Here is a 16190-nt window from a genome sequence, read left to right on the forward strand (position 1 = left end):
GACAGTTGATATGGTGAACGCAGTCTGTTTTGTTTGTTTGCTTATTTGTTTTTTTTAATTGCTCATAGTGGTTTATTTTTCTCCTGGCGCAGTTATTCTATTATTTTTACCATTTGCTAAACATGTATTTTTAAGACTTTTTTATATCTGTCATTCTATAAGATATATGTTGAGCAGTTTATAAGATCTTATTTTGACTGATAATGTCAATGATGAGTTACAGAGCTGACATTTCCTCAGTCTGTAATTTAATTTTCTAGCTTCATGGTTAAATCAGTCTGAATCACTCTACATCCCAGAAAATCCCCAGAACCAGCTGTGAGACCATCATGACACACAAGTCAATTGAAGAAAATTTCGAAGGATTAGCAGCTGTCTTCAGGGAACAAATTCCATAAATATAGTGGACGTCAGGAAATGTTTCAAAGATGATGAGTATAAAAGAAAACCAACATGATTGACTTAAGCACTGGAAGTAATTTGGATAATATTGATGAGGGGATAGAAACAGTAATTGTACATTATCACGCGTAGTTTTTTTTCATTCATTCCTGTTTCCCATCTCAAACCTTTACCCAGTGACTCTCATTAAAAAGTAATTGACATAAACAGTAATTTCTCCACAGTGTAATAAATAGATAGGACCAAGGTCGGAAAATACTCTCCAGCATCACAAACATGACATTGTTCCATGTTTGATGTTTTCAAAAGCTAGATTTTAACAAAATATTTTCTGCATCGTTCTGAACTACAAGAATATATATATATATATAAGTGTGAACCCTTTCATGCACCCTGCAACATAACAATAAGTTGTCCACTGTAGTAACCGCTGTTCCTGAAAAGGTTCATATAAAGACGTTCCCAAACAAAAAATAAAACTTCATAGTTGCAGTTTAGGATTTGTTCCATGAGTATAATGGAGCTGATCAAAGATGGAGTTAACAAAGAAAAAAAGACAGGTTTGCAGGGGGTTCAGGAGGAAGAGCCAAAACTTGCATATAATTGACAGTGAGTGAAATGTATTGGGACCGCGATGGCCCCAATACATTTCACGTCCTATGAGTTAGTCCGTCCACCTCACAGTGCAGAGGTGCAGGGTTTGAATCTTTGACCTTTCTGTGTGGCATTTTTCCACGTGGGCTTTCACCAGGTACTCCGATTCTCAGTGTTTGCATTTTTTTTTAATTCAATCGTTTTGTTTTTTGTTTTTTTTTTTTCACGTTGGATGTTACAGGTGTATGTTTGCCCTCACACAGAAAAAAAGGACCACTGAGGTCTTCCTGCTTTGTCTGCACGCTGCATCTGACTCATGTGGGAGTGCGCTGGGTGAGACCAAAGCTTCCCCTTGTAAACCACTAACAACTGGTTGTGTGTGTCTTGGAAGTTTTCTAGTCCGCAGTACGCCTGTGATGTGTCTGCTGTGGTGACACGGTGGTAGTTTACGCTTGACTGTTGACTTTTCAGGCCTGACTGCTCTTATCCAGCCGCTGGCCAAAACCTGATTAAAATTTGGAACAACCATTGCTTAAGACTGTTGTTGTTCTTGTAACACTTTATATTTAAACGCAAATGAACATGATACTCACTAAAATTGCACATGCACCATTTGGGGCAAAATAAGACAGTTTCGTTTGTGTTTTCACATCAATACTCTGCACATGTTTGAAAACACTTGTGTATTTTATGTGCATCATTTAAGGCTCTTTGGACAAACAATGCAGATGCAACCGTCCTGAACCAATCTGGGTTTTATAACATCTTGAATCCTCAATTTTAGAAGAGACATGCTCACTAATAGATTAAGACAAAGATGGAAAACAAAAACCGCTGGGATGATATTTTTGGTTGGGATGTCCACACTATGTAATCAAATAGGTCTACTTTATATGCAATGCTAAAAACATTTCCACCCGTCAAGCTCATTAGTAATTGCTAATAACGCGTTTGTAAATACTGAGTTGAAAACGGCTTAATACATTTCATTTCATTTATGGCCATGTGCTTCCACACAAACACTTTCACGCTTCTTAGTTGTTCGGTCTCATTTGATGATATTTTTATGCATCACTTTAGCAATTTTTGAAAGAGGTCCCAAAAGTCTGTAGGGAGCGAGCTTCAGTCTCGTGGCTTTCAAACGTGCACCGAAGCACAAAGAGATATGGTCAAATTACATAACTGATGCTCCTTTGCCGAACACAAATTAGGATTCTCTGTTGCCATGGTTACACCTATCCCAACAGACCTCCGGTCTATTCCAAAAGAGGACCGACCTCAATTCATAAATGCAAGTCAAGCAGGAGAAAGCTGCGCCTAGGCTAAAAATAACAAAAACAGGAAGATGATATATAAACAAGTTCTGAGGAAACTTGACCTGTATGCATTTGAAATCACTTGATGATTATGACGTGAGATTTTGCAACACGCTAAAGGAGTGGTACTTGGCTATTGTCAATAGCATCTGACCGTTGACCTCGTGCCCAGCATGGATGGGAAAAGAAGCACAGGAGTAGAAATGGGCTGTTGATTGGCCCATTTAAGGATGTGTTCTTCATGCTGTAGCAAGTGTTTAGCATATTACTAAAATCAAATGGGCAAAATAAGGTGGTGGCAATAGGATGTCTAATGTAGACAGCTGAGTGAGAGGCAGAATCCAATATAAAATGGCGGAAGTGAACATTCGTTGCATTCCAACTGAGAATTGTAAATGTTACATTGAGCAAGAATTTGATAATCACACTTGTTCCATTCTGCTGCTGCTGGATGACTTATATTTTGACTATTATGGGCTTGTCGTACACAAACTGGGATCCGTGAGCTACATGGTTCGTTCACCTTGTGAAAGAAAGTATTTGGCCTGCCACGAACCATTTGACACTTTGCCACATTTCAAGCTTCAAACATAAAGAAAAACCAATGCGAAATCTGACACAACCATGACATGGAACAAAATTCTTACATATTTTAAAACTGTTTCTTAGAAATAACAAACTAAAAATTGGGACCTGAAATATTATTCGGCCCCTATGCTAATGCGGGGCCACTAGTAGTATGTTGGTTGGCTCCTGCAGTGCTATGTGAAAGAATCACCGTGTAAGGTTCAGCTCGTGTAACACACATAAAGATTACTTTTTTTCCCAAAATGGCGGCGCGTGCACACGCAGCGGCTCCCATCTCCCGGCAAATTGGCGTTTTCATGTTTATTATGTTTGTTAAAGAAATTATAAGTGCCTTGCATGCTGGGTCCGAGAGGACAGTAATTTCATCTGTGCTGTATGTCATGCATATTAGCATATTTGACAATAAAGCTGACTTTGACTTGACTTGAACGGGAACATTCCGTCCATATTTAAAGGCGAAATGTCCTTGAGAGTTTTGAAAGGCGCTTAGAAATAAAATGTATTATTATTATCAATGTTTTATTATCGGTTTACAATTTTACATTATAGGAGGGCCCCCATGTCTGATGAATATTGCATTCATGGAATATGAATTGAACAGCAACGTCCAGCGTTTTTTATTCATCTCGGGCTTTGCTATTTCGCCACTTGCTATCAACTGAAAATGACATCACAATGCCTAAGGCTTAACTTCAGGACTATCTGTCCTGCTCTCTATCTGTCTCTCTATCTATTCATCTATGAAACCTGGAAACTAGATCCTAAACTGAAATGTAATTCCTCTTATTGAGTACACTACAATTTAAATGAACAGAAGAGGGGAAATGTTTGTTTTTTAATAATTCTGTTATCAAAATCGGTATTGTGTAAAATTGACAGTAACATCTTTTTATAGCTATCTTCACGTACACTTCAGGCTGTGCTAATTTCTTCTTTTAGTAATTTTAGTCAGCTCCAATTTATTTATATATTTTTGTTTATAAGTCCCGTTCTTTTGTTTGTAAATGCTTTTACAGTTTGTACCTTTAATTATACAGAGCGCATTAGGTTACCTTGCTTATGCTGTGCATAAAGTGCCTGTCTTGCCTCAGTAAATGAGAATCAGAATCAAAATTAACTTTATTGGTCAAGTATGTAGAACACACAGGACTTCGTCTCCGGTAGAACACGCTGCACTGGTGTCATCATAACACGCTGCACGGGTGTCATAGAAAAGACATGACAAATAGGTATGGAGGACACTAATAAAGGCTAATGTAATATAATTTAATCGCATTCCTTAATGTAATTGGTACCTCTCAGAAACAACTGTGAGACAATGTGCAGAGTATCAAGCAGACAGAAGCTACAATGATTAGAACGGGATGCTGTTCCACAGGACTGTGCAAAATAGCAAATATTTTTTGCAGTATTTGCATTTGAATAGGTACATCTATTTGCATTTTTTACAGAAGAATCCTATCTAAACGAAAAGTTCATGGTGTGCGTACTTCTGCCACTTGTGAGAATGTATACCGGTAGTTCTTTAATCCCACCACTGTTCCCATATGTACGTACGTAGGTCGCGACACAGACACGTACCACACGAGCACGCAGGATGTTTACGTTGATTGACGCACTCTCACTGTACGCACATGCACACGCACAGGCACAGGACGGTCTGACCCCGCCCCTAAACGCGCAGGGGCGCTTCTACATGCGACGCTGGGCCTGAACACAAAAATCCAGTATGGCGGAATCTGTCAGGAGATGAATTTTTCGTGGCCCCTCCGCCGCCTCCTCTCGCCAAGTGGAGAAAAAGCCCGACAGTGTCGCATGGGAGAGTACTAAACCCCGCGCGGGACGAACGTCGGGACAACTCGTCGCCTCCGGGCTCGTTGAGTTGGAGCTTCCGGTGAGTTTTGGAGGGGCTGTACATGTTAGTGTCGCCACTTTGATCATCCAGCAGGGATGCGATGCGCGGAAGGGGCTTCATCTCGGCAACGACTGGCTTAACTTTGTTCCCCGCTTTGCTTTTGCCTGCTTGCTTATCTTGCGGAATTTCTCGGGTGTAAGGTTGATCTTGAAAGCGTTCCTCGGTGGTTCGTTGCACGGTTGAGGGCGGGAAGTGTCCAGGCAACAAGGAGGGTGGTGGTAGGACAGCACATACGGCGTTTATTATGCCGATTGTTGCTAGGCTATTTTTAGTGCACCTTTAGCTTTACGGCACCACTTTTGAGTGAATAGCGCTGTTATTTTTGTTGTGTCGACGAGAAGATAAAGCCCAAGGCCTGTGCGACTCGGTGTGAATGGTTTTGGGATGGGCGGTGGTAATTCTCTGCATGCGTCAATCTTTTTTGTGAATGGGGGCGTTGAAGCTGTAACAGTAAAGCTCATCGTGGCTGTTTGTACAACTCTTCTCCATCAGTTTCTCGCCGTCGTCCCACCAGTTGATGTTTACGCGATCTTAGTTTTAATATTATACGTATTATTATTATTATTATTATTATTATTATTTTAATTGTGATTCATTCTCGTTGGACAGTATGCTAGACAAGTTCGCACGTTTCACGCGTGCAACGCCCATCTAGTCGCACTAACGGCTGTAAAGTTCAGGTTTTAAATCTTGGCTTGGGCGTCCTTGCGTCTTCCTAACCTATTTTCCACAAAGCTTCATTTTAAGTTCAGAGGTGTTGATGGCGAGCCAGTCCAAGATGTGTTCTTCTTTCTCCCATTCATCGTCAGTGACAGAGCAATGTTCTACATTATAAGTGACTGTGGGCCACACACAATTTGCTAACACCTGACCTGACTAGGGCCAGGACACATATTCATAGATTCAAAACAAAACACAACAACAATGAATCAACACATGCTTTAATATTATTTTATATTCAACATATTAAGGTTTGTCCTCTTAATGGGCAAGTTAAGTCAAATATTTTCTTGACAATATGTTCAACGTGGCCCTACTTGTCTAAACACAAAAAGACATTAATATTGCATTTGTGAAAAATGAGGCCTTGTCTACACTTAGGAAAGGGTTGTTGTAAATAGCCTGCACCCACGTCTAAAAAAACACTTTCCTAGACAAAACCGCATTTAAGTGGCCAAATGGCCACCATCAGAGATGGATCAAAACGGCTGCATTTAGGTGCTTAATTTATATCCCACAAAAACAAAATTAATCAGAATGCCATGTTTAAACAATAGGCGGTGCATTGAACTCATTACTTTAATGAACATATTTGATGTGGCTTCCCGTTCAAACTGATCAATAATCATTGAGCTTTTTGCTGCATTATACATATTTTTGGTAAATAAAGTTAAATCCTTCCACCAGGACATGCTTGAGTGATATAAAGCCCAGAAAATGTCGATTGTAAATGTCTACTCCAAAAAACAAACGTAACATGCAAAAGAAGTAACTACACAAAAGTAATTTCTAAATTAAAAATGATTAAACAGTATAATATGAAGACACTAAATATAAACGAATCATTGCAATGTCATGTATTATAACATGACATTATAAGACCAGTGTCAGTTCTGGCTGGCCCACCAGCAAAATAGGCTTAATGTAGAACCCTGGAAAGGCTCCAGCTCAACCGCAGCACAAATGAACATAAGCGCTATAAAAAATGCATGCGAGGATCATATGCTGTGGTGTCGAAAAGACTGTCTTGCATCATACTGAGAGGTGTTCAACATTTTGCCGATCTCATCACATAGTGAATGCCCTTATACTCGTACAACATTGCAAAATTAAACCACAATAAATGCAAGCAACAATTCTCTTCCCAAGTGTATGTATAAAGACTTATTTTTGTGCTTGATATTGTTCGATGTAATTTTTTTAATAATGATTAGAATCATTTAAGGGGAAATTCACTTGATACTTTTTTAAATTGCATGTTACAGGGTGAACCAGACCACACACTTGCAAGCATGTAAGTCTAATAGTAATTTCAGTGTCAAAAGTACATGGCAAATAAGGTTGAAGGGGTTTCAAGCTTGGTTTTGTACTCTGGAGGCATTTGTCAAGAGTAGTGTGAAATTTAAAACTATTTTGGTGTCAATTAGGTTTTGTGTTGTGTATTTTGGAAAGCTATCAACTCATTGATGTATTCAATGTGTGTAAGCTTCAGAACAGTGTTTCAACACATTTTCAGGCTTTTATGAGTTTTCTTGAAGGCTCCCCAGATCTGTCACCCTGCATCAAACAAGGTCTGTCTGGGGACAATAGCCGAGCGTGCGCACGCACATGCACACACACACAGACAAGCACACCAACAGCTTCCCCCCACTCGAGACAGATGCCCCACGAGAATGATGTTGCACGAAACCCCCTTCTGCCTTCGGCAAGGCAACCATTGCTCGTGACAGTCACCCCTCCTTTTTCTTCCATTACAAAGCAACATGCGCTGTGCGATGACCGACTTTTTTTGAGAAGAGGCGGGGCAATTTGTCCCACTGTCTGGCCTTTTTGTCGTGGACCTCCCCACTGTCAAAACACACATGTGCATGCATACACACACATGCGGACATCCATCCTGCTTCACAGGACACTTGAGACTGCTGCCAATATACAGAAGGGCTTGAACACACTTGCATCCCACATCTACCTTGCCCTCAGGCAATTTTGCCCCTACCTCTGTTTTTTTATTATGAAATGTGGTGAAGTTGACTTGCCATTTAGGCCTCTAGTCTTGATTCCATCTGACACCATTTTCTTGGGCCTGAAGACTTCGGGCAATGCTTGAAAATGAAAGAAAAGACACAAGTCATATTCAGTGAAATTATTAGAGAAAAAATAGATATGAATATTAACTCATTCACAGCCAGATGTGCAAAAATGTGTCCACTCCAGTGCCAAGGTTTTTGCCATTGTCAATCGAATTCCAGGACTCATAGAATATTGAGTTTTAGGACTACATCAACATTCAATGCAGCGTAAAACAGCTTAGACGCTCTTCTTTCATGAGAAAAAAAAAACTAGTTAATTCCTAAATTATATGGGTCTGGAGTTATATGAGCTTGAAATGAGGGCGGCTGTCCAAAATACAGTAAAGTCTCGTTATATCGATATTCAAGGGAGTCCGAAAAAATATCGATATAACCGGGACTGTCGATATTTCCGACCCTGTTTGCATGTAATTTTCTCCGTGCGTGCATAGAAATAGTATCGATATAACCGGGACTATCGATATATCCGATATCGATATAACGAGACTTTACTGTACAATGCAATACATACATATTGGCTTACGCTTAGAAATAAAATATTATTATTATATTATATAGCGCCCTAACAACAGCTGAACCTGGAACAAAGCACTAACATGGAAAAAAAGGGAAACGCTGCCCCCTTATGTAAGACAAAAACATTGCCAGAGCAGCTTTAGCAGCACCCAAAACAAGAACAAAATCGGGAATGGCACTATACGTCATATTTTCAATTCCCAAATAAATTTGTGAATGGCAGTGAATGAGTTAATGTTTTTCATTTATTTCTACATAGACATTTTTAATTTTATTTTTTTTATGATAATTTTACTGAACTCTCAAATTCAAGAGGACTTCAACACAACCGCATCAGAAATACAGTAAAGTCTCGTTATATCGATATCGGATATATCGATAGTCCCGGTTATATCGATACTATTTCTATGCACGCACGAAGAAAATTACACGCAAACAGGGTCGGATATATCGATAGTCCCGGTTATATCGATATTTTTTCGGACTCCCTTGAATATCGATATAACGAGACTTTACTGTATGTATATTTTTTATTTTCACAATGCTTCCTTTTATCATGTAGGAGGTGTCGAGTTTTATCCTCCCTTGTTGCACATATGTGACAATGTTCGTTGGTAGAAAGGGACATGACTGAAGTTTCTCAACAATCACAATGAGGGTGCCGGGTTACTGAAAAATGCAATCTCATGGTCACAGAATGCATGACATCACTCGTTTTTTTTTAATTCAACAACTGTGGGTTTTCTAACAACACCTTTATCTCTTGTTCTTATTGAAATGTTATCTGTGGTTTTATTTATGTCCCTGTTTTGTGATTGTAAAGTGTCCTGGAGAGCTTTGAAAGGCGTTAAGGCATTTATAAATGTAATAATGAATTATTATTATTATTATTATTATTATTATTATTATTATTATTATTATTACTTAGTTCACCTCAAAAATTCCGTCAATTCTCCACTCCCATTTTATGCCCTTCTCGCTTCACTGCACTTTATTTTAAGAATTTGAATTTTAAAACAGATTGTAGTTTTATTTTTCATCGGAATAAGTGAATCACTGTAAGAAAGCCAATGAAGCATTTGGAAATTCTGCCAGTGTGCATTGTTCAGTAGTGCCTCCTGTAGGGAAGGAGCTCAAAAATCTGGTGTCCGGGGAAACAACAACAACAAAAAAGAAATAAAGCACTTGAGAGCTCATTATTGAGGCAAGCATCCACAATTCCATCTTGGATATATTTCTGTATTTTTGTTTTTTGTCATGTTTCACATTTTTCAAAATGTGTTTTCTTTCTCCCTGATAGGTTGGTATTTGACACTCTTGTAGCCAAATACAAAAGGCCAATGGCAAGCTTCTACACTTGAGAAATTTTGGATCCGCGGCCCAAGATCGCACACACACAGTTCAGCGTTGTCTTCTGTTTTGGCCCGCTGATTAGGCTTGTGCGCACTCACCATCTCTGATCTTCAATGATGACGTCGCACAATCATCAAGGTGAGACGCTGTCATTGCATCATAATAACTGCATGTCTTTGGGTATTCCAAAATGGTTGGGAGTGCGTATGTGAGTGTGAAATTTGGCTCGTGACCAGTCCAGTGTCTCCCTTGCCTCTGGCTCCAAGTCAGCTGTGATAAGCTATCGCTTACCCGTGACACTAATAAAGATAAGTGGAATAGAAATTGGATTAAAATTGTATCAAGGTTTCAACTAGGATTGCAAGCTGCCATCCGTTACATCGCTGAGAATAGCTAGGAAGGTTCAAGTGAAATTGTCACCACCAAGCAACATTGTAATAAACAGTTGAAAGCTGCAATAATCTTTCCACCACAGCCACTTCTGCCATATTGATAGATGTGAACATTTCCTGTATGAGTGCAGACAAAGTACAGATTAAACACAGTAGAAGTGTAGAATTTAGTTTCATGAGTTCTAATTGACTGAATTCCATATCTCTGATCTTGAGAGGGGGGGAAATGCAACACTGCATAAATATAGATTTTAAATAAATAAAAAAAATACTTGGGGACTTAGCTGAAATTTCAGTTGATATATTTGTGGCTCGTTTGATATCATTTGACAGAGGGAAGGTTATTAACTCATTCACTGCCATTCCTGAATTTGTTTCGGGAATTGAAAATATGACGTGGAGCGCCGTTCCCTAATTTGTTCGGGTTTTGGTATTTCTTGCGGGGGGGGGTTGCAGATAAAGCGCTGGTCTGACCTCTTGCAATGTTTTTTCGTTTCCAGAAGGGGGCAGTATTTGCTTTTTGTATAGCCACTTGCACCTCATATTACTCCAGACTTGGGAATTAACTCTTTCTTTCCGATGAAAGAAGAGAGTCTCGGGTTTCTTACGCTGTATTGAATGTTTATGTCCGAAAACTCAATATTCTGTGGGTCCTGCAATTTGAGTGAAAATAACAAAATCCCTGGCACTGCAGTGGGTACATTTTTTTAGGTCTGGCAGTGAATGAGTTAAGAAGAACAATTTTTCTGATTTTCTTTTCAATTTTAGCTGCAGCTAAGGGAAGTATTTCAGGCTTCTTCTGCATTATGTTTGACCACCATTTTTTCATATGAATACTGTGTAAGCTCTCAGTCGTACAGGAGTGGTCCATCGATGAGAAGGTTTCTTCAGCCGTCATCTTTTTCATTGAATATGTTTCATCGTGGAATTAAGGAACATTAATATTGTTCGCGTTTGTGTGTGTGTGTGTGTGTGTGCGCGCGCGTGTGTGTGTGCGTGTATGCGTGTGCGTAACTTCCGCAAGCTAGCACGTGTCCACGTCAGCCCAATGATGGACCATTTTTATCACGTGTGGAGTAAATGAGCTTAGCAATACACACATTTCTGATCCTGGACAATTTCTTTATTACCCAAGCTATGGGATTTTAAGATTAAATATAATTTACCGTAAATCTCTTCTGTGAAAAAGCTAAATGCCGCTCAATGTCGGGTTTTGTTTCCCGGAACAAAAGCAGGTCACACTGATAATGCACATCAGTTGTTGTTCTGGTTGTATCAGTTACATGCCAATATGTTTGCATAAGACTGATTACTCTGTGTGCTGATCAGTCGCAGCAAGACGGAATATATGTGTGTGAATGAGAGGGATCCAAGTGCAAGAGTGATGCTACAAGGAGCAGAGATAAAGAAGGTGGAGGATTTTAAGGACTTGGGGTCAACTGTCCAGAGCAATGGAGAGTGTGGAAAAGAGGTGAAGAAGCGTGTCCAGGCAGGCTGGAGAAAAATGTCAGGTGTGAAGTGTGATAGAAGGGTTTCAGCTAGGATGAAAGGAAAAGTGTATAAAACAGTGGTGAGACCAGCCATGATGTTTGGACTGGAGACAGTGCTACTGAAGAAAAGACAGGAAGCAGAGCTGGAGGTAGCAGAGCTGAAGATGTCGAGGTTTTCTTTGGGAGTGACCAGGTTGGATAGGATCAGGAATGAGTACATTAGAGAGACAACTCATATTAGAGGCTTTGGAGAGAAAGTCAGAGAGGCCAGACTGAGATGGTTTGGACATGTCCAGAGGAGAGAGAGTGACTATATAGGGAGAAGGATGCTGAGCCTTGAACTGCCAGGCAGGAGACCGAGAGGAAGACCGAAGAGGAGGTTTATGGATGTGGTCAAAGAGGACATGAAGGTAGCTGGTGTGAGAGAAGAGGATGCACAAAACCGGGTTAGGACATTGATTCGCTGTGGCGACCCCTGAAGGGAAAAGCCGAAAAGAAGAAGAAGAATAGATTACTGTGTGTGCTGAGAGCTTTAGGAGCTATGTTGCTGATTTTTATGTAGCACTTTGAGTCAACTGTAATGGATAAACTGATAAACAGTGGTTAAAAAATATAATAATTGAAAGATTTAATTGTGTCATTCATCAAAATTAACTAATTTCCTGCCATTCCCGAATTTGTTGCCGATAAAGCGCTGGTCAGACCTCTGGCAATGTTTTCCGTTCCACGAGTGGGCAGCATTATCCTTTTGTTCCAGTTTAGCTCTTTTCACAGCTTCTTAAATCAATATGTTTGTTTTGTTTTGTATAACTTAGGAATTAACTCTTTTTTTCTGATGAAAGAAGAGAGTCTAACGATGTATTGAATGTTTATGTAGTCCTAAAACTCAATATTCTGTGGGTCCTGTAATTTGAGTGACAACGACAAAAACCCTGCCACCGGAGTGGACACGTTTGCACATGTCTGGCAGTGAATGAGTTAATGAAGAAAACAGAGTTGTCCAAGACTTTAGGATGACATTTCACTTCAATGGTCTTCAGTGTTAAAGTATATCAAAATATATATACGTATATATATATCAAACCATCTGTTATTAGAGAGAGATATCTTTGAAGGAAATGCCACATTCACAATACTGAAAAGTTCATTCATAAGCTGGTAAAATAGCTATACATCAATACCCAAACTGGGCTGTATCATATCAAAATGGTTTGTAAAATCCCACTGCAATCGGCCAAATCAAATCATTTTGGTTTGACATTGAACTGACCTTGAATCTTACCGCACCACACGTATCACGATACATATTAAATTGTCTTTCAATAGTGGAATGCACGCTCCGACTATAAATATTATAGGATACAATTTTGTTCGTCGGATTAGTTTCGATACAACGTTCTTTTGACTTTGTATCTGTTTAGATGAAACAACTTTTCCAACTACAGTGATACCTCGGCTGATGAACGCTTTAGCTAACGAACCTTTCGCCTTACGAACGTTATTTTAACGAGAATATAATCTTGGCATAAAAACTATTTTTCGGGAACCACACAGACACACGCGCCACAATGAGTGATGTGTCGTTCGCGAATGAGCTGGTTCTTGGAGCTGGATCTCTGAAGTGAACGAGGAGCTGGAAATGGCAGCCGACTTTTTTGTGCTTTATTCCCCGCCCCCAGTCTTCGGTTGAAGCCGCACATGAGTGGTCAAGATCTGTGATACAGGAGGGAGTGGACACACGCAGCAGGACACACGCATCAGTGAGGAGGAGGGGAGTTAGCACATTCACAAAGAAACAACAAAAAAAGTGAGAAAATCGATAGAAAACAGTGAAATTTTGACTTGTTTCAACTTTTTTGATAGGTCAAAGGCAGTGTGGACTGCAAGGTTAAAATATCCCATCAATCAGGCTCCACAAATAACCCGCACAAGCCATCTGTACAATTTCGAGAGAAAAGACAAGCAAGGGAAGCAGCTATTAATGAAGTTTCGAGTGTGTCTGCCTGCATCTGTTGTTGTTGCAATATCACAACTTCCAAGATGTACAACCCATAGCTCCTTGAGACACTATGCAAAAAGCTATCAACCCAGAACACAATTGATGAGGAACTAGGTAAAATTATCACAGAGAAAGTACTGCAACTTCACTTGAATATCGTCAAAAGGCAACCTGGAAGTTCGTCATTCATTGATGATTTCAAGGTTAGCCACGGATGGTTAGAGAACTTTTAACATCGTACAGGCATTCATAGTGTCATTTGTCATGGTGAGGCAGCCAGTTCTAATGATAAAGCTGCTGAAGCTTACAAGGAATCTTCCTCAAGATGGTGGAAGAAGAAGGCTATGTTCCTCATCAAATGTTTAATGCTGATGGAACCGGCCACTCCATTCCATCAAGCCATCAATGACCATCACAAAGGTAAATAAAACAATGTTATTATATACTACAGTTTATTTCATTAATTACAATACCATAGCACATTTATTACACAAAAATTAGGTATATTTTGTGTAGCTTTAAGACTTATTTAGTAGAAAATTCTGTTTTATGGGGACCCGAGAACAGATTATTCTCTTTTTAATGGTTTCCTATGGGAAATTAATGTTTGGAATACACACTTTTCACTTTACATACACTTTCTGGGAACCAATTACATTTGTAAGCCAAGGTATCACTGTATTACATTTAAGATTGTATTTTTTTCATCTTTGTTGTCACTCACAGTCGGAAGAAGCACAACTCTGTTTACCATACAAACTTAGAAAAAAAAGCATCTGTCTTATTTCAGTCTACAAAAACTCCACTTTAAACTAATGTAATCTAGCAGTTAATTTAACACCATGCTGTTTTATACACACCCTATGATTCTTAACCCAAGAAGCAGTATATAGCAAATGGATGGACAATTATTTTACCCTTTGGAATCAAAATGTTTCCAATTTGTTTTTAGTAAAATTTGTATTTTGACTGTGGTTTTGCTCAATCAGTGTTGAGTTTTGCATTTTATTTTCATTTTCACTTCAGTGTGTGTTGTGTATGCAAACCTGAGACACAAACTGAACACCCCCATCAAAGGCACACACGCATGCACACACGCGCATCACATTTCAGCTGAGGATCAAGTGATACGTGATGCCGATTATTAACGAAGACGCAAATTTGATTCATTTTTAATGATAGACCACACCAGTTATTGCTACATTATTTTTTGACATCAAACAGCCATTGCAATTGACACAACCTCTGACGTGATTGGATTGGATTGGATTGGATTGGATATGCCTTTATTAGTCTCACAGTGGAGAAATTTACATTTAACAGCAGCAAAGTGATGATGTTAGGCTCTCAATAGCATTGATCTTTTTTTTAATTGTACACCTTTGCATCACTGTGTTCCATGGGGAGCTTCGTAACTTGGGCAAGGGACTGTTGCTGACGTCAACGATCCCGTAGACAGCACACATGTCAATGCCCAGGTGTGTTGATGTCCCTGGCTGTTGCGGCTGACCAAACAAACATGGGACACAGTTCTGTGAACGACTTCAAAGAGTTTGAGGAGATAAGGGCAAACGAATGTGACAAATCACCATGCGTGTCTTGGATTTGCTTTCAATTTGTCACATATTTCTTTGTAGAGATGCAAGAATAACTGAACAAATCAAGAACTAATCAATTATCAAATGAAGTAATGGCTATTTTACTTCTCTTTTGTTGTTGATTTTGTTTTATTGTTAAACAGTCCAAATGAAAACTTTAAGCAAAATAAATTTGCATCTGATTATTTCATCAGTCAATGGAACAACTGATAGGATTATGAATTCTAAAAATATTTCATATCTGCCACTTTATTTTATTCCATTCTTGGCCAGCTTGGCACTAAAATGAAGGCTCATCTCTAGCGATTGTCCAGCGGGATTTGCGTGAAAGGTTCTGTCATTAAATTTCTATTTCTTCTCCTGCCATTTTTCATTTAATAACAGCTTTTCAGCCTATTTTCCAAACGCACCGGCTTATGGCACTGCTTAAATCTAGAGGTGAAGGGGTTAAAAGCTCTTGCTGCAATAAAGAGGGCTTATCCTGTGTCTATTTTTAGCATCACACACAAGATATGTGGCACGTGCATGCATGGTGAACAAACAAACCTTATTTTGGGCCTCTTGTGTTGATTCTCCTCGTCACAATTGAACGCTTTGGTCGTTCACAATTTAATAACGTCTGCTTTTGTGCAGCGACCATTGTGATGCTAGCGTGATGGGTAGTTTTAAATATTTTCATCATTCTGCCGCTGTCCCCTTGTGCTGTGTTCTTTTTATTTCTTTTTCAGACAACAAATTACAAAATTGTGGCAGATTGAAAAATATTGCTCAACATCGTGCAGATGCCGTGCCACTCCCTCTTCGGTTATGAAGTTCCTTCCAGGCGGGTGTTTCTGTGGTGGTAGCGGGGCATCGGGGTGATGACTTTGTGCATACGTGCTTTGACCATAATTGGGACACATCACCCACACCGGACGCGAACCATACAGAGGCGATGTTAGCCATGCTTTTAATTGCTTTTTGGGACGGCTTGCAAGCTTGAGCTAATGAAAGGAGCAGTGTGCATCTTTTGTCCGTGTCCCTTTCGTCTCAGAGGAACGGGACACACTGTGTGCTGCCAATGAGCGGCCCACTGCTATTAGAGTTTACACTGCAGTCTAATGCTTTTTCATATCACTGACCAGACTGGAGGTAGTTCATTTCTTCGGAATTATGAAAAAAACCCTCTTCAACACACCTGATTCAGTTGTTTATGATTGTTTCAGGCCTTTACAGAG

At 39.5% G+C, this 16190-nt stretch overlaps 2 protein-coding genes across 2 annotated transcripts in view; one reads left to right on the forward strand and one right to left on the reverse strand.

Annotated features, from left to right (window-relative positions):
- LOC148903210 (uncharacterized) overlaps nt 1-16190 on the reverse strand; it is a 54407-nt gene that overhangs the window by 30960 nt on the left and 7257 nt on the right. The gene's annotated exons all lie outside the window — the stretch shown is intronic.
- LOC148903213 (histone deacetylase 4-like) overlaps nt 4289-16190 on the forward strand; it is a 52356-nt gene continuing 40454 nt past the window's right edge. The window contains exons 1-2 of the mRNA XM_088997847.1: nt 4289-4794; nt 9442-9632. Of these exons, the coding sequence (XP_088853973.1) occupies nt 9608-9632 (25 nt within the window). The 5' untranslated portion in view covers nt 4289-4794; nt 9442-9607. The remainder of the gene's footprint in view (nt 4795-9441; nt 9633-16190) is intronic.

The sequence above is a fragment of the Hippocampus bargibanti genome, linkage group LG01 (genome assembly GCF_051943395.1).
Source record: "Hippocampus bargibanti isolate YZ-2025 linkage group LG01, ASM5194339v1, whole genome shotgun sequence".
Lineage (NCBI taxonomy): Eukaryota > Metazoa > Chordata > Actinopteri > Syngnathiformes > Syngnathidae > Hippocampus > Hippocampus bargibanti.